Genomic DNA, 19,296 nt, shown 5'->3' with positions numbered 1-19,296 from the left:
CCATGGTAAAACAATTTGAAAGCTGCCTAGAGCATCCCTTCCTGTTGGCAGGAACGGCATCTGGAAGCCAGGTGTTCCAGTGTTGGCCAGCTCCCACACAATGTGGAATCCCACCTTCCTATTGTATCCTCTTTTCTAGCTGTGCCTCCCACCAGAGCAGTGAATGGCTCTACTCCCTCTTTCCACAGCTTTTCAGAAATTTGAGGAGGGGCAGCATTCTGGGCAGGAGTGGCGGTCTGGGCTGCCTAATCAAGCATCAGAAAGGTGAAGATCGGGCTGCCGCCAGGGCTTGGTGCCAGGGAGCTCTGGTGTGGCAGCAGGAGCTGTCAAAGGGTGAGGGGGAGGGAGTGAAATCCAACATAGAGACCCCCAGCCTAGACATGCAGGGAGGGGACAGGAGTGAGATGGGAGGGGTGGGGAATTCCATCCTGAGTTGACCAGTCACTGTGTCTTGCATGTTTTAGGCATCCACATATGCAGTCCTTCGTCTCTGTCAGCTGAGACTGGCCCACACTGCACATGAGCTCTTTTCTTCTTCAGACCAAGCACTCTGAGTTTTAATGACATGGTTCTCAATCCCCTCACTGCTCTGGCTGGCTCAATTGATACTCTCTGGTAGATTCTGTTAAAGGTCCCAGCACAGATGTTTTATCTGTTGAATGAAAGACCACTCCAAGGAAAGCAGGCTTATTTGACCCGCTTCCTGCTGGACCCTCTGACTCCTTTAGAGTGTGTTGGTTGTTGCACACTTCATTTCAGCATGTATTTATTGAGTACCTTTTATGTGCAAGATCTAGGAAAATAGAAATGCAAAGAAAGGAACCTTCCCACATAAGACACCAGTCATCTGGCAGAGCAGAATGAGATGTTCAAGGGTAGAAGGCTGTACCAGGTACCCGGGAGGCAGAGATGGATAGCACCTGGCACTCGGGAAGTACTCTGTAATTGTGGTGCTGACGGAACAGACTCAATTCTATAAGGAGCCAGGGCTGTGTTGGGGAGGTCTCCTAGAGAAGATGATATCTGAGCAGGGATTTGATTCTAATCAAACAGTGGAGTGAGAAATTGTCCATGCTTGTGAGTTAGAGTTGATAAAGCTCTGTATGAGAACAAAAGGTCTCTTATGAACTGAAACCCCTGGGGTTTAGTGCTGGAGCTTTGTGATCCTTATTTTAGGTTCTAAGCAGAATGTTCTGCTCCCTTGTAGATTCCAGGTTATATTCCACAGGGCTGAAGCTTTCAGAAAATCTTCTTCAGTGAAGTGAAAGCTTTCTATAGCTAGATTGAGACTATATAGGATGAATCAAGTTTGAACAAGCATCACTCCAAATCTTTAACATGTTTGTATTCTGGATGCCCCCAGAAATGGGGAGATCTTCAAATGTTGAGGCCTCTGCCCACACTGCTGTCTTGCTTTCAGCCTTTCACCCTCTACATAAATGTTCCCATATCTTCTATGGGCAGTGATTTGACAGTCACAAAGTGCTGTGCTAAAACTTAATAAAAAAGTACAGCAATCACGTGTGGGTGAGCATAGGGCTCTGCAGATATTTGAAACGGCAAGTTAGCGAATCACTGAATTTGTGCTGCATGTAGTGGCTTTCCTATTTGCTCACCTTATATGTCCCAGGTAGTGGGTGCCATCCTCCAGTTATCAACATGTTGTCCCCATGTTCCAGAATAAAATGGATTGGGCAGCCAGATCTGGGGAGAAAACAAAACCAGGATCACAACTTTAAGTGATTTGAGATCTCAAGTTCAGGTTTGTGGGATGTTTCAGGGACAACTGTGATCCCCTTGACTACACAAGTAAGAGACAAAGAGTAGAACCACCCAGGAAAGAGCAGGAAGCCATGGATTTCTTGCTTTTTCATAATAAACCAGGCAGCTAGGAAGCAATCTGTATGTTTAAGGAGCTCCTTTGCTGTCACTCTGTTTTAGAAGTCAAGATAGAGCATTATTTGTGGTTATTTTTGTGCCTAACCCTCAGTTTCTGAGTGGTCATCCACAGCTATTCGTTGGATTTTCTCTGAGTAATTTGGGAATTTAAAACCCTCTGGAGTTTGTCGTTTCTGTGATACCTTCATTATTACCTTTAGTGGCCAGATTTTTCATTTATACAAATGGCCAGAAGATCCTCAGAAGGTTACACAGATCACACATAAAAAGCAAAAGCTTCATTCATCAAAAAATAAATTTCTTGTCATTTCCACCAATTTCCAGAAAAAATATATTTCTTTATCTATTTGGGGGTACAGACTAGAGAAAATTCTATAAATGCATTCAAAGCCCCAGCTGGAGAAATAAATTGGTATCGCTTTCCAAAATTTATTAATGATAGATTGCATTACAAAATGTAATTAAGATGGTCACACTGAGACCCTCATTATCCTCTGCTCAGCAGTCCCTAGAGTGCCACAGAGGGTCACCCAAGACTCCTCCCTCTTAGATATTAGCATTAGTACCTTATATAAATGAGTCGGCAGAAAATAAAGTCAGAGGGAGCTACGCACCATCCAGAGGGAAAAAATAAAAGTGATCCCGAGTTGGACAGGCAGGATCAGAAATCCACATGACCTGAAGATAAGAGGAGGGGCTGGAGGGGAAGCAGGTGGGCCGGAGGGAAGCTGTGGTGATGTACAGCCTGCAGCAGCAAGACAGGAGGAAGTTTAAGGGAAGGCAACTCCCATTCTTTATATGATGTCTATCTTTCTGCTCTTTCCTGTCTTGATTCAAAGAATCATAATTTGGCCAAGTTTCCACAGGCCGTTATTATTAAACACATGATAATTGAGTAATTGTATGCAATTAAAAATTTCTTACACCTTTACTCTGTTTCCTGCCCAAATCAGTGTGTTCTCAAGACCTAGAAGTGAATTATTATTGACTTGAGCAAGGACTCCATCATCAGGTAAGGATAAATAATGAGATCTTCTTATCTATGGGTGAACCTGTTTCTGTAATGAAACTGCCTGGAGGCAGGGCTGACTTTACAGAACATATAGAAACTTGTTTCTCAACAGTGACACCCAAACAGCTGAATTTCTTTTCATCTATTTACTAGAGATATTAAACCCCAAGCCACAACTCAGCACCCACTGAGTTGAAAGAGTCTTCATTAAAACCCACAGGGACTTTAGCTATGAAGAATAAATGGGTGTATGTGAGGGAGGAAGTGAGGGAAAGAGTGGAGAATACAAATCTTAAAAAACAATTCTTTTTACCTAACTATGAAGGAAAAACTTCAGAAATCTATGAATAACCAAAGGTATTGAGAAATAAAGTTTGTTTGCATTCAGGAAGCTGGAGGCAGTGCAGAGAAGAATCAGGGCAATTGGAAAGACTTGGTGAACCATTTAGTAATCAACCCATAAATACAAATTTTAAGTTGACCTGGTATCAAAAAACTATATATGAGCAGCCCTTGAATTCATACCCCGTGAGACATCTGGGAATTATCAGGTTTGAAACCACCTTTGCAAAAATATGACTGAGACCGTGAAAGAGATCTAACCTAACTGGCTCCATCTTGTTTCTAACCTTTAAGCTGTTCTCGTTCCTTCCTGGGCATAGGCTGAACTAACTTTGGGAGGAACTTAGTTTATAGTCTAAAGCAAAGATGATAACAGCCCTTTCCCAAAACAAACCTCCTTCTTACCTGGGGAGTAGACTGCCTTTGTAGGACTAACAAATTAACCACAACATTAGACATTATGATTTAGGAGTCATGCAGCTGGAGGCTACAAGATTCTGACCATCCTTAAACTTCTCCTAAGATCAGTGCTTGAGATATTTTGCAGACCCTGCACTTGACGAATCAGCTGGCACCACCCAGATTGATAAATTGGCTCATCTGATCATGTGGCTCCCACCAAGGAACTGACTCGGAAGAGGAAAGCTTCAACTTCTCATGATTTCATCTCTGATCCAACCAATCAGCACTCTCAACTCACTGTCCTTCCACCACCCACCAAATTATCCTTAAAAACTCTGATCCCCCGAATGCTCGAGGGGACTGATTCGAGTAATAATAACACTCTGGTCTTCCACACAGCCAGCTCTGTGTGAATTATTCTTTCTCCATCGCAATTCCCCTGTCTTGATAAATTGGCTCTGTCTAGGCAGGGGGCAAGGTGAACCCACTGGGCGGTTACAGGTGCAATTCTCTAGGTGATAGAAGTGAGAATTTAATAACTTCAACTGAAAGAATCACTAAAGATTCCATCCTCAGGCTTTCTACCTCTGTCTCTCTTTCCCCACCTACCTCCTTCTGCCATGTGTTTGGTGGCTATAATTTTTATTATAGCTACCAAATGCTACTAAAAGTGTTGTGCAATTCAAGATTTCCAACACTGGTCACCTCTACATCCCTCACACTGAAAACCACAGGACATCACAGATTTCAAATGTGATGTCCTAGTGCCTCCATGGGTACAGCTGCACTTCTCAGACCACATCTGACCTGGCGCAGTTCAGAAAATATGATCACCCTAGAGGAGCCCCACGTAGGCATATTTAACTTACCTATGAACTTCAACCTTCAGTGACATTGGGACTCCTCTATCTCCTTTAATACTCACCATCTATTATGGAGGCTTAATATTAGGTTAGTCTAAACTCTGGAAGCAGACTTTAGAATTCTCCACCCATCCTCCATTCTTAGCTAGGAATTTGATGGGTATGTTACAGGAGAATGATTTCAATACCTAGACCTGTATGGAAATTTAACCTTTGTTGCTTATTTTAGTCAAGTTGTTCTCAAGCTTTAGTGTGCTTATGTTCTGTACTTTATGAACAATTTAAGGAATTTTTCAAGGTTATTTTTAGAATTTCTTTTTCAAAATTAGATAACACATTTAAATGGTTTAAAAATGGAACAGAATCAGAATATAATCAGTGGAGTCTTGCCCACACCCATTTCCCTCTGTCTAGTTTCCACTCATTCTCTCCAAAGGTGACCAACATTATTAGCTGCTTATGTATTCTCCCAGAGTTTCTCTATGTGAATACAAGTAAATATGGATCTATATTATTACCCTCTTCACGTTGTACACTTTTTTTGCATTTTGCCTTTCACTTGTCAGTATAACTTGGTCTTGGTGGTGTTTCTATAGCTGTGTTTAGAGAGTGTCCTCATTCTTTTTTTTTTTTTTTTTAAGACGGGGTCTCACTCTGTCGCCCAGGCTGGAGTGCAGTGGCACAATCTCGTCTCACTGCAACCTCTGCCTACGGGGTTCAAGTGATTCTCATGCCTCAGCTTCCCAAGTAGCTGGGATGACAGGCATGCACCACCATGCCCGGCTAATTTTTGTATCTTTAGTAGAGGCAGTGTTTCACTATGTTAGTCAGGCTGGTCTTGAACTACTAACTTCAGGTGGTCTGCCCGCCTTGGCCTCCCAAAATGCTGGGATTACAGAGATAAGCCACCATGCCCAACCCTCATTCTGTTTATATATTTTATAATATATAAAGCTATATTCCATGTAGCTGTATTTATATGTTATATATACAGCTACATAGAATTATATGTATTATACAATGGAATTCTATGTAGCTGTATATATAACATATAAATACAGCTACATAGAATATCATTGTATAGATGAATGGATACCTGAGTTGTTTCCAGTAGTTTACTATTGCAAACAATCCTGCAAAGAATAACTTTGGAAACACATTATTTCACAGATAGACAAGCTAAGCTACAGGATAAATTCTCAGAGTGGGGTTGCTGGTTAAAGGCTACATACATTTGGAATTTTGACAGATACTGCTAAATTTCCCTTCATACAGGTTGTTCCAATTTATACTCCTATCAGTGAGACAAGATTGCCTGTTTTGTTGCAGCTTGGCAACTGAATATATTGTCAAACTTTTGTATGTTTGCCAACCTGATAGATTAAAAATGGCATTTCATTGTAAGTTTTAACTTAAATTTCTTCCATTTTCAGTAAGACCAAGCATCTCTTCTGTGTTTGTCTGTTCTTACACTGTTAATAAAGACATACCCAGGACTGAGTGATTTATAAAGGAAAGAAGTGTAATTGACTCATAGTTCAGCATGGCTGGGAAGGTTTCAGGAAATTTACAATCATGTCAGAAGGGGAAGCAAACACGTCCTTCTTCACATGGCAGAAGGAAGGAGAAGTGCAGAGGAAAGCGGGGAGAGAGCCCATTATAAAACCATCAGATTTCATGAGAACTCACTCACTATCATGAGAGCATGAGAGCAGCATGGAGGTGACCACCCCCATGATTCAACTGCCTCCCACTAGGTCCCTTCCATAACACATGGGGATTATGGGAACTACAATTCAAGATGAGATTTGGGTGGGGACACAGCCAAACCATATCTTCTTCTTATATATAAAGGCTATTTATATTTTTTCACTTGAGCTGTCTGCTTGCATTCTTTGCTTATTTTTCTTTTGGCTTTTTCACCTTGATTTCTAGAAAATCCTTATATACTTAGGAAATTAGCCTGATGGCTGTGGTGTGCCTTGCAAATATTTTTCCCAGTTGATGCTTGTGTTTTGACTGCTTACTATATTTTTTCTTTATGTAGAAGTGTGCCATTTTATGTAATTTAATTTATTAACTTTTTCTCAAGGAATTTTGAGTTTGACTCGTAGAAATACTATTGAGTTCTCCCATGTTTTGCTCCTATGCTTTTTGGATTTTACTTTTGACCTTTTAATTTTTAATACTCTTTATCTGTTTTATCTTGGTGTAGTGGGGTAGTATGTTAGGGTCGAGTTTGATCATTCTTTAAGTTTGCTTAGAACCTGACTTCATGTGAGATTCAATTCCACATTTGTGGTATTTATTTGTGGATAAATTTTTAGTTTCTTTCTTTAGGTGACAGAAGGGCATCCATCCTGCCAATGTAATGCAAGTAATTCCTATCACCGTTCTTCCTCTAGGTAATAATGCTATTTCTCTCTTTAGTGGCTCCATCAGGAATGTGCAAAAAGAACTACTGCACCTAGGAAGCTGGCAAAAAGTGCAGAAAAGCCCAGGGAAAGAGCACATGTTCCATATTTGTTGGAGAGTGAGCAGTTTTTTCCATGTTGAGCAAGAAGACTTGAGGGCCATGAAGGACCAGGGAACTTGGAACCTGGGACAGGAGCTAAGGGAAATACATTTCAAACTTGCAAATCTTAAAATCCACCTAAGAGGCCAGGGTTTGAACTTCCTAAGATTCGAATGTCAAGTTTGGAATTTAGGACTTTCCTGTTGGGAACACCAGAAGCATTTCAGGTGTATTTAGGGGCAGTGAGCACAATTAGGGATCTATTGTGGGCTAAGAGGACACATTTCCAGCTAGAAGTATCTGGTGGTAAGAGAAAGGCAGACTGAAACTTATAAGAGAATATATACCATCTCCATAGCAGCTGGGAAATGCAACAAGATAAAGAGTTTCACAAGTACCATGGTAGCACATGCTCTGGAAGTTTCAGGAGAGACTCACTGCCAAATGACCAAAAGACTGAGCAGATGTTGACATTACCCGAATGTTCACAATTATAGGCTCCACGTCTTGGTACACAATCTTCACCGCTTTTGTGGCCTGCTTGGCATGATCATGTTTGTCAGCAGCCACAGTGCAGAAAATCTGACCCACACAAATCGCCTGCAGAAAACACAGACCAATTAACTGCCAGAAGGGAACAAAAATGTGCACCAGTGAAGCCCTTGTCAACCCAGTTGGGACACGCGTTGGGATGATGTGTGTACGGTTGACCTATAGCCTAGAGCATGGGGCTGGGTTTGAATATGGCTCTGCCACTGCAGGCTATGTGGCCTCAGGCAATTGATTAAAACTATATAAGCCTCAATGTCTTCATCATAAAATTGAGATAACTGTGCCAACTTAATGGGGTTCTTAGTTCCCTTAAATTTGTTCTGAAATAAGGCTTATTGCAAGTAAATAATCTAAGGTCGTTAGAAGGACTGCATATGGTGGTGTGCATAAAGGCGCCTGGAAAATAGTACCAGGGAATAGCAGCTACCATTATTATTAATATGATATGAGAATTTTAGGTGCTATTATCATAATACTTCACCCTGTGCATATAGTCTTTTTCTTTTTTTAAAAATCTTTTATTTTAGGTTTGAGGGTACAAGTGAAGGTTCGTTACATAGGTAAACATGTGTAATGGGAGTTTGTCGTACAGATTATTTCATCACTCAGGTATTAAACCTAGTACCCGATAGTTATCTTTTCTGCTCCTCTCCCTCCTCCCACCCACAACCCTCAAGTAGACCCCAGTGTTTGTTCTTTCCTTCGTTGTATTCATAAGCTCTTATCATTTAGCTCCCACTTATAAGTGAGAACATGCGGTATTTGGTTTTCTGTTCCTGTGTTAGCTTGCTAAGGATAATGGCCTCCAGCTCCATCTGGGTTCTCACAAAAGACATGATTTCATTTTTTTTAAGGCTTGCTTAGTATTACATGGTGTATATGTACTACCTTTTATTTATGTAATCTATCATTGATGGGCATTTAGGTTGATTTCATGTCTTTGCTATTGTGGATAGTGCTGCAGTGAACAATCGCATGCATGTGTCTTTATGGTAGAATGATTTATATCCCTCTGGGTATAAGCCCAGCAATGGGATTGCTGGGTTGAATGGTAGTTCTGCTTTTAGCTCTTTGAGGAATCGCCATACTGCCTTCCACAATGGTTGAACTAATTTACACTCCCACCAACAGTGTAAAGGTGTTCCCTTTTCTCTGCAACCTTGCCAGCATCTGTTATTTTTTAACTTTTTAATAGTAGCCATTCTGACTGGTATGAGTTGGTATCTCATTGTGGTTTTAATTTGCATTTCTCTAATCATCAGTGATATTGAGCTTTTTTCATATGCTTGTTGGCCACATGTATGTCTTCTTTTGAAAAGTATCTGTGTATGTCATTTGCCCATTTTTTAAAATGAGGTTGTTTATTTTTCTCTTGTAAATTTGTTTAAGTTCCTTACAGATGTTGGATATTAGACCTTTGTCAGTTGCATAGTTTGCCTATATCTTCTCCCATTTTGTAGGTTGTCTGTTTACTCTGTTGATAGTTTCTTTTGCTGTGCAGAAGCTCTTAAGTTTAATTAGATACCACTTGTCAATTTTTGCTTTTGTTGTGATTGCTTTTGGTGTTTTTGTCATGAAATCTTTGCCTGTTCCTATGTCCAGGATGGTATTGCCTAGGTTGTCTTCCAGGTTGCCTTTTTATAATTTTGGGTTTTACATTTAAGTCTTTAATCCATCTTGAGTTGATTTTTGTGTATGGTGTGAGGAAGGGGTCCAGTTTAAATCTTCTGCATATGACTAGCCAGTTATCCCAGCACAATTTATTGAAGGGAGTCTTGTCCTCATTTCTTTTTTTTTCCAGTTTTTGTTGAGGATCAGGTGATCATAGACGTGTGACCTATTTCTGGGCTCTCTTTTCTGTTCCATTGGTCTATGTGCCTGTTTCTGTACCAGTACCATGCTGTTTTGGTTACCGTAGCCCGGTAATACAGCTTGAAGCTGGGTAATGTGATGAGTCCAGCTTTGTTCTTTTGGCTTAGGATTGCCTTGGCTATTCAGGCTCTTTTTTGGTTCTATATGAATTTTAAAATAGTTTTTTTCCTAATTCTGTGAAGAATGTCATTGGTAGTTTGATAGGAATAGCATTGAATCTGTAAATTGCTTTGGGCAGTATAGCCATTTTAATGATATTGATTCTTCCTATCCATGAGCATGAGAAGTTTTTCTATTTGTTTGTGTCTTAATTTCTTTTTGTAATTCTTATTGTAAAGATCTTTCACCTCCCTGGTTAGCTGTTAGGTATTTTATTCTTTTTTCTGGCAATCTTAAATGGGATTGCCTTTCTGGCTCTTGGTCTGCCTGTTTTTCGTTTAAAGGAATGCTGGTGGTTTTTGTACATTGATTTTATATCCTGAAACTTTGCTGAAGGTGTTTATCAGCTGAAGTAACTTTTGGGCCATGACTATGGGGTTTTCTAGATATACAATTATGTCATCTGCAAACAGAGATAGTTTAACTTCTCTTCCTATTTGGATGCCCTTTATTTCTTTCTCTTGCCTGATTGCTCTGGCTAGGACTTCCAATACTATGTGAATAGAAGTGGTGAGAGAGAGCATCCTTGTTTTGTGCCAGTTTTCAAGGGGGAATGCTTCCAGCTTTTGCCCATTTAGTATAATGTTGGCTGTGGGTTTGTCATAGATGGCTCCTATTATTTTGAGGTATATTCCTTCAATACTTAGTTTACTGAGAGAGTTTTTAACATAAAGTGGTGTTGAATTTTATCAAAAGCCTTTTCTGAATCTGTTGAGATAATCATGTGGTTTTTGTCTTTAGTTCTGTTTCTGTGATGAATTACATTTATTGATTTGCATATGTTGAACCTACCTTGCATACCAGGGATGAACGCTACTTGATCATGGTGGATTAGCTTTTTGGTGTGCTGCTGGATTCAGTTTCCAAGTATTTTGTTTGTTTGCAAGTATTTTGCAAGGATTCTTGCCTCAGTGTTCATCAGGGATATTGGCTTTTCTTTTTTTGTTATGTCTCCATCAGGTTTTGGTATTAAGATAATGCTGGCCTCATAGAATGAGTTGGGGAGGAGTCCCTCCCCTTCAATTTTTTGGAATAGTTTCTGTAAGAATGATACCAGCTCTTCTTTGTACATATGGTAGAATTAAGCTGTGAATCTATAAGGTCTTGGGCTTTTTCTGGTTGATAGGCTATTTATTTTTGATTCAATGTTGGAGCTCATTATTGGTCTGTTCAGGGAATCAATTTCTTCCTGGTTCAGTCTTGGGAGGGTGTATGTGTTCTGGAACTTATCCATCTCTTCTAGATTTTCAAGTTCATGTGCATAGAGGTGTTCATAGTAGTTTCTGATGGTTGTTTTTATTTCTGTGGGGTCAGTGATAATATTCCCTCCATCTTTTCTAATTGTGTTTATTTTAATATTTTATCTTTTTTCTTTGTTAATCTAGCTAGTGGTCTATCTTATTAATTTTTTCAAAAAGCCAACTCCTGGATTTGTTGATCTTTTGAATTTTTTTTTCTGTGTCTTGATTTCCTTCAGTTCAGCTCTGATTTTGGTGATTTTTTGTCTTCCGCTAGCTTTGGGCTTTTTCTGATTTGTTCTTGCGTCTCTAATTCTTTCAGTCATGATGTTAAGTTGTTAATCTGAGATCTTTCTAACTTTTTGATGTGGACATTTAGTGCTATGAATCTCCCTCTTCACTGCCTGATCTGTGTCCCAGAGATTTCTGCTATGCTGTATGTTCGTTCTCATTATTTTCAAAGAACTTTTTGATTTCTGCCTTAATTTCACTATTTACCCAAAGGTCATTCAGGAGTATACTGTTGAATTTCCATGTAATTGCACGGTTTTGAGTGATTTTCATAGTCTTCACTTCTACTTTTATTGTGCTGTGGTCCAAGAGTGTTTTTGGTTGATTTTGGCTTTTTAACATTTGTTGAGGATTGTTTTATGTACAATTATGTGGTTGATTTTAGAGTATGTGCCATGTGGCAATGAGAAGAATGTATAATCTGTTGTTTTGGGGCGGAAATTCTGAAAGGTCTATCAGATCCATTTGGTCCAATGTTGAGTTCAGCTCCTGAATATCTTTGTTAATTTTCTGCTTCAGTGATCTGTCTAATACTGTCAGTGGAGTGTTGAAGTCTGCTACTATTATTATGTGGGAGTCTATGTCTCTTTGTAGGTCTCCAAGAACTTGCTTTATGAATCTGGGTGCTGGGTGCTCCTGTGTTAGGTGCATATATATTTAGGATAGTTAGGTCTTCTTGTTGAATTGAACCATTTACCATTATGTTATTCCCTCCTTTATCCTTTTTAATCTTTATTTGTCTGAAATCTGTTTTGTCTGAACTTAGTATTGCAATCCCTGCTTTTTTCTGTTTTCCATTTGCTTGGTAGATTTTCCTCCATCCCTTTATTTTGAGCCTGAGTATCATTATGTGTGAGATGGGGTTCTTGAAGACAGCATACCATTGGGTTTTGCTTTTTTATTCAGCTCTTGTGCATATAGTCTTTCTTCTTCACTGCAATTGTTACCAGGAACATCCTGAACTGTTATGGCATCAACTACACCAGGCAATGCCAGGGCCTCAGAGGCGTCAGTGGAATGGGGGAGAGAAGAAACCCTACAGAGATGCCAAGTGTTGCACAGGATAATGTGGCCCTCTTCTAAGTGAATACACAAACCCTAAGAACCCTGAATATTTCACATGAATGCCACCAGGAGTGCATGAAACCATGCTAACACTGTGGAAAGTAGAGACTTTGGTTTTACTGGGTGCAGGTCAAAAAGGGGATAATTTGTAGGGCATTTTGTTAGTCTCCTCTTCCAGGAGAGGTGTACCCTTGGGTTGTTTAATAAACCAAAGCTCAAATGTGACACTCTTAGGAGCTCAGGCTCCTCTGAAGATGAACACTCAGAAAAAAGGTAGAGAGAATCATAGCTCTTTGGGATGTTACAAGCTAAGGAAGTTTTTCTTACCCCTTTACATTCTGAGATACTAGTGCTCGGCTCCTCAGATACCAGCTCCCTCTCTTGACAGGGGTTTATTTGTCTTTTATCCACTCCCAAGCCTGCAGTTGCCCTTCTGCTTTTTATTTTCTTTTATCAAGATATATGTTGAGATTGCTTTTTTGTGAAATATTTCAATGTATTGAGTTGGGTTAATTGCTAATAGATAATCCTTTGAGTGTCTGCTTTATTATTATTATTGTTGTTATTATTATTTTGAGATAGGATCTCACTCTGTTGCCCATGTTGGAGTGCGGTGGCATGATCTTGGCTCACTGCAGCCTTGACCACACAGGCTTAAGCGATCCTTCCACCTCAGCCTCCCACAGACGCAAGCCACTACACACGTCTAATTTTTTTTTTTTTTTTGTATTTTTGTAGAGACAGGGTTTCACTATGTTTCCCAGGCTGGTCTAAAACCCCCTGGGCTCAAGAGATCTGCCCTCCTTGGCCTCCCAAAGTGCTTGGATTATAAGCGTGAGCCACTGCGCATGGCTGGTAGGTATTACCAACCCTCAATTCTGTCCATATTTACTTATATGATTTTAGCGTGTGGCCTGGTGCTGGTGACCACAGTCAGGAAGAGCTCTTCTGCTAGGGCAGGCATGTCATCACAAAATACAGCCTCCCTCATGGCATGTTTAATATCCACCTGAGGCATGATGGGGCATCCCACTGGGGTCTTGGGAAAGGGGCTTCTGGGAATCTACACACTATTTTTAGAAAACAAAGTCAAACACAAAGCAAATCAATCAAGCAGGAGTGTTTATGAGTCAGAAGCATCCACTAAGAAATGGGTGTGCCTTTCCCTGCTCTACGTGGTGCAGGCCTTTCCAAACTAGTCTGTGTTCAGCCTAAACTGGACTTTTCTTCCTCATGGTTGATCGACCTGAAGCTAAAGAGCGTAGGTGTGATGAAGATGAGACAGGGCAGGGACTGGGGCATGAGTGAAGATGGATTATGTGGCAGCTAGCATATGGGGAACTCTGCTTTTCTGAGAAAACCTGAATGTTTTATGAAACAGATCTTACTGAGAGGCCACTTGAGGTAAAAGTTTCCCCTATTGGCAAGTGGAAGTCCATGTGCTCTGATTTACACCATCATAAAACTTAGGGGGCTGTGTAGCCAGCCTGTATGAGATCCCCCTTCAGGCAGGAAGACTGCTGGCCAAGTGTCAGATGGGAAACTGGGAGACGTGAATTATAGCCCTAGTTCTGCCATAAGTAACTTGGGGCAGGAGGTTTTGTTTGCTTGTTTTAAGCACTTTGGGCACCAGTTTCTGAACCTACAAAATGAAGGTACAAGATTAAATTCATGCTTTTCAACACTTTGAACTTGTAAACTAAGATAAGAGAGTTTTCTACTGATCTGGGACTCTATGACTTTGGAGGTCTGGTGAGAATAATCTTTCTCTCCCTCCATTCAGGCAAATGGCATAACACATGAGTGAAGCTCTTTAAGGGATGTCAGTTCTTATATTCTGTGATGTCATGTAACCACAGTTACAGTGCCTACTCCTGTCCCTTGAAGATGTCTCCCAGTGATCCTGGGGATGAACACCAGGAAGCTTTCCAAATAATAGGGTTTTGTTTTTTTTTTTTCTGCCATCTTGTAAACCTTCTTGGACCAACAACCAGCCCAGCTACAGCAGATCAGCAAGAGAATCAGGCTGTCTGGTTTGGAAAATAAATTTTGACACTGCTCTGTCCTCCCTGTCCTGGTAAGTCCTGGATGTTCAGCAGCAAGTTAGCCTGGGGTCCTGAGGGTCATGTGAATATGGCTATATGTCATGCATGCCACTGTAAGTCCTTCTCCTTCCAGCCACCGTGGTCACCTGCAAAGTCCCTTCCCTCACATTTCCCTGAGGCTTCTTGCTTCGCTTTTGTTATATTTTTGCCCTTCAGGTCTATCTTTAGTTTTACCTTTTATGACATTTTATCAGCATAAAAACAGAGTTATCAATAGAAAATAAACATCTGAAAAAGGTCTAACTTCACTAATTAAAGTAATATAATTCAAATAATGAGAGATAATTTTTCTCTAATTTAGAGAAATTTGTCAAAGATTAGAGGATATGATAACCAATGTTGCTAAGGCTGTGATGAAAGGGCTGCATTCATACCCAGTTGCTGAGAGTATGGATTGAAACCATCTTCCTAAAGGCCACAGTTTTAAGAACCTAAAAAATAGACAGAAATTCCACTTCTAGAAATGTGTTCTAAGGAAATCATTGGAAATGTCTGTAGATTTATGTTTTAGAGTATTTACAAAATATTATTTGTTCCCCCAAATGGGGATTGGTTAAATAAGTTATAGCACATCCATTTGAATAAAAAACAAACACATATCCATTAAAAATCCTGTTTTGAAAAATCTTTAGTGCCATAGGAAAATGTTTGTGATATACTATTATCTGAAAAAAAGAATGTAGGATTATATATATAAAATGTGATCTTTAAAAAAAATGTGTTTTACACCAGTTAGAATGGCGATCATTAAAAAGTCAGGAAACAACAGGTGCTGGAGAGGATGTGGAGAAATAGGAACACTTTTACACTGTTGGTGGGACTGTAAACTAGTTCAACCATTGTGGAAGTCAGTGTGGCGATTCCTCAGGGATCTAGAACTAGAAATACCATTTGATCCAGCCATCCCATTACTGGGTATATATCCAAAGGATTATAAATCATGCTGCTGTAAAGACACATACACATGTATGTTTATTGCGGCACTATTTACAATAGCAAAGACTTGGAACCAACCCAAATGTCCAACAATGATAGACTGGATTAAGAAAACGTGGCACATATACACCATGGAATACTATGCAGCCATAAAAATGATGAGTTCATGTCCTTTGTAGGGACATGGATGAAACTGGAAACTATCATTCTCAGCAAACTATCGCAAGGACAAAAAACCAAACACCGCATGTTCTCACTCATAGGTGGGAATTGAACAATGAGAACACATGGACACAGGAAGGGGAGCATCACATACCAGGGACTGTTGTGGGGTGGGAGGAGGAGGGAGGGATAGCATTAGGAGCTATACCTAATGCTAAATGACGAGTTAATGGGTGCAGCACACCAACATGGCAGATGTATACATATGTAACAAACCTGCACATTGTGCACATGTACCCTAAAACTTAAAGTATAATAATAATAAAATAAAATTTAAAAAATGTGTTTTATGTATTCACATATTTATATACACCCTAATAATCCTTAAAATTACAAGGAAGTCTATTAAAATTATAATAGCATGTTAAGAAATATTATCTAAAACTTGGAAAAAAAGACAAGATTCACTGAATGGCCTTTCGATACATTTTGGAACACAGTCTAGCAAGTCCATTCCATGGTTATCTCATTCTCTAAGGGAATGTTCCTTTGTTGAACTTATTTACTATTGATTGGGGGCTAGACTCTGTGAAGCTACATAAGAACATGTAGATTTTTTTTTCCAGTAAAGAATCAAATTATTTCTGTCCTGTAGGAAGACAACCTCAAAGGTTACAGTTTTATTACCTGTAAGATATTAACCGGTTTTTTACCTAAACTAGCAACCTTCGTCATTGTGCTGGCATGCCTATATGCTCAGTCTCTCAAATTCACTTTCATCCAGTTTTATCATTTTGCTGGTTCCTTCCTTGTCGAGTTAAATAAATCTTTGACATTTGCTTACTTAAGATTTGTATGAGAATCAAGTTTTTAATACAGTATTTAAAAAATACTTTGGCGATGGCCACATATAGCTGGTAGGTTTACAGGAGATTTTGATTTTCTTTTTATATTCTTCTGTATTTGTCAAATGTCCATTAAAGGACATGTTTTACTTTTATAAAAAGAAAGCACAAAAATGTCTGTGTGTATATACACATGCATTCTATATTAATTTCTCAGGCTGTACTTTCCCTAACTCTGTACCCAGTAACGGGCCAACCTCCCGAAGATGCATAAAGACACCTTTGCCGTTGACCAGGCAGACCCTGAATCCATAGGACATAGAGAGAAAGGTGCTCCCTGAACACTGATCTGGGTAAGCATTGCTGGGTCAGTGCAGAGGTGTCCATTTCCCCAGTCCGCCGAGCTGGCCTAAAGCTGAGGACCTCTTAGTGGGAGCTGAGGACATGTGCCTGAAGAGGCAACCCCTTGACTGATGGAAATTGGAGTCTGAGTTCCATGTGGGGGACTGGGAAGCACAGCAAGGTCTGAAATGGGAGACCCAGGGGAGGGCAGAGAGGACCAAAGGAGGAAAGGGGTCTACAAACGAGGAAAGGGGTCTACAGTGTGGGAAACAGCCTGGACGCAACAGCCGGGGGAGGAGGCCTGCTCTGGCCCCAGTGGCCCTTGTAAGCAGGAAAGGCAGCTGGCTAGACCTCTTCTGTGTTATTCACTCTGATTTTATCCTTTATCTTCCCCTCCCAACCTCACCTCCTTTCTAACCCCAAAGCCATGCAGCTAATATGACTAAGATTGCTGGGCGTTTGCTTGGAAATGCAAATGAGAATTTCTGGTAGTTTCCTAGTTTCCTTGATCTCCTTTGTCAAGTTTATTGAGGGGAAAGGACTCTCGGTTAAAAAAAAAAAAAAAAAAAAAAGAAAATCCAGATTTTGAACACCAGCTCTCTTTAATGCCAACTTCCTGAGGAGCTGCCCAGCTCTGTAACAACCTGGAACAGAGGCGCCATCACAGACTTGGATCTGACGGGCGGCACAGCAAGAAGCCTTGCTCGCGTGTGGGACGTGCCCGTTCTGGCCTGGAGAGAGGGCCCAGAGACACCACCTCGCCACCGCCACCTGATTACTCATTGTCACCAATGAGATGACAAGAACTGATGACGCATTTCCCTTTTGCTGCCCTCTGACACCTCAGAGACCACAGCAGAGGAAAAGCTGCTTTTGTAGAACTGGAACATGAACTACGCGGACGCCCCAGAGGAGGTCTCTGCTGCCCTCTGTTGCTGGCTTCTTAGTAACCCTAACCATTTTTAAGAATACAGGATTTGGTTTCAGTAACTTTATTATATGAAAAGTATGCTCGGAGGAAAAAATGTGTCAAATTTAATCAGTCGTGGGTACTATCAACATTTTAAATTGTTGCCAATCTAATAGAGGAAAATGGTATCTCATTGCTGTTTTAATTTTCATTTTAAAAATTCTAAGTGAGGCTCAAAATAGTTTATTTTTCCAGTTTCCTGCCAGTGGGTACACTTTTCTTTTTTTGTTTTTTAAATCTTTTTTTATTGATTTAGAAAAGTTTTTGCTGTAAATGCGTTTCTTTTTATACTAATGCTTTTCTCTGTTATATAGTCAAATTTATCAGTCTTTTCTTTATGACTTCCGGCTTTCATGTTCCTTAGGCTATGGATTTTTTTTTAAATGCATGCATATATTTAGTATAGTTTTTAATATTTAAAACTTTAATCAATCTGGAATTTATTTTTATTGTAAAGTGGGAAATAGAAGTACAGCTTTATGTTTCTTTGTTTTTAAAATGGCTTGCAAGTTGTACCAATATTCTTTCTTAAATACTCCATTTTATGGCTTACTTGAAGTGCATTTTTGCTTCTAATGAGACCTGACTTTCTGGCCTATTTCAGGACTTTACATTGTTCTGTTGGTCTGTTTTTCTCTTCCTGTATCAGTACCTATAATGTGTAACTACTAGACATGTATTAATGTAATAGAATACATTTCAATATTATATAGGGCTAGTTTCCCCTCTTGACTATTCTTATTATACATTTTTTATCTTTCTAGATAAACTTTAAAATCAAGTTTTCAAAAGACACTGTTGATGTTTTGATTGGGAATGTGTTATATTTAATTTATAAGAGAAAATTGATATTGTTATATTTTGTGTCCTTGTAGCTAAGGCTTATGTCTTTCCCTTTTTAAATTTGTCTTTTTTTTAAGTTCACCAATAGATTTCAAAAGTTCTTTTCATGTTGGCCCTGCACATGTTTTTGTTGATTTTATCCCTAGAGTTATTTTTTGGTTGTTACTATAAATGGGAACTGTTATTCCATTGTATTTTCTGATTATTGCTTGAATACAGCATTTCCACAGCTGATCCTTTCCTAAAAGCTGACACTATGACAGCAGTTGGAAATTAAAAAGGAAAGCCATGGCAAAAGACAGTCGCAGCTCCACTTGGCTGTTCTGTTCTTTCAGAAAACGTAGTGACCTCGTATGAGTACATCCCCTGAGGTAGGGTCAAAAGAACGTCTGTTAGGACACTTAAGAGTTTCTTGGAGATGTCAGGATATCCACCGGGGTTCTGAAGTAAAGATGCTGTCATTATTTTAATATAAATGATCAATTATGAAGATATAGTTGATTGGTATAAAACCATTTTAAAAATCTATATTGCTGCATAGTCTTCAGATTTTTATTTTCATTGCCATGGGGAAGTTTGTATGAATTAGAGGAGCTCCATGGTTTTCATCCTATAAGGGACTTCAGAAAAATAGCATGAAAGCAAAACTGTGGTAGGGTCAACACATGGTGCTCCTTTATTTGGTTTGAGGTGTAAGTTAATAAATCACCTTCCGATAAGCTGCTGACAGAATTTATTTGCACCGACTGTAGTAGGGCCACCTCCTCCATATAGACACTGAAGTCCACAATGGTGTTTGTGCCATCTTTGAAAAGGACTGTCATTCCAGCATTCATAACCGCCAGGGCATTTTGCTGATGTGAGGCCTGTCGGAAAGCTGAAG

The 19,296-nt window shown here is 39.7% G+C and overlaps 1 protein-coding gene across 1 annotated transcript in view; it reads right to left on the bottom strand.

The window, feature by feature from the left end:
- Positions 1–245: 245 nt before the first annotated feature.
- Positions 246–19,296, bottom strand: part of LOC115933781 (aldehyde oxidase 3-like) — a gene marked incomplete at its 5' end in the record, with an annotated part of 46,925 nt that continues 27,874 nt past the window's right edge. Inside the window, 8 exon segments of the mRNA XM_031008848.2 lie at positions 246–323; positions 7,511–7,633; positions 10,042–10,045; positions 12,053–12,163; positions 13,107–13,234; positions 13,236–13,280; positions 18,762–18,868; positions 19,123–19,279. Of these exon segments, the coding sequence (XP_030864708.2) occupies positions 246–323; positions 7,511–7,633; positions 10,042–10,045; positions 12,053–12,163; positions 13,107–13,234; positions 13,236–13,280; positions 18,762–18,868; positions 19,123–19,279 (753 nt within the window).

This window comes from Gorilla gorilla, chromosome 11 (genome assembly GCF_029281585.2).
Source record: "Gorilla gorilla gorilla isolate KB3781 chromosome 11, NHGRI_mGorGor1-v2.1_pri, whole genome shotgun sequence".
Classification (NCBI taxonomy): Eukaryota; Metazoa; Chordata; class Mammalia; order Primates; family Hominidae; genus Gorilla; species Gorilla gorilla.
The sequence above is the reverse complement of the archived record's forward strand: the minus strand, read 5'-3'. Positions and strand labels throughout refer to the sequence as shown.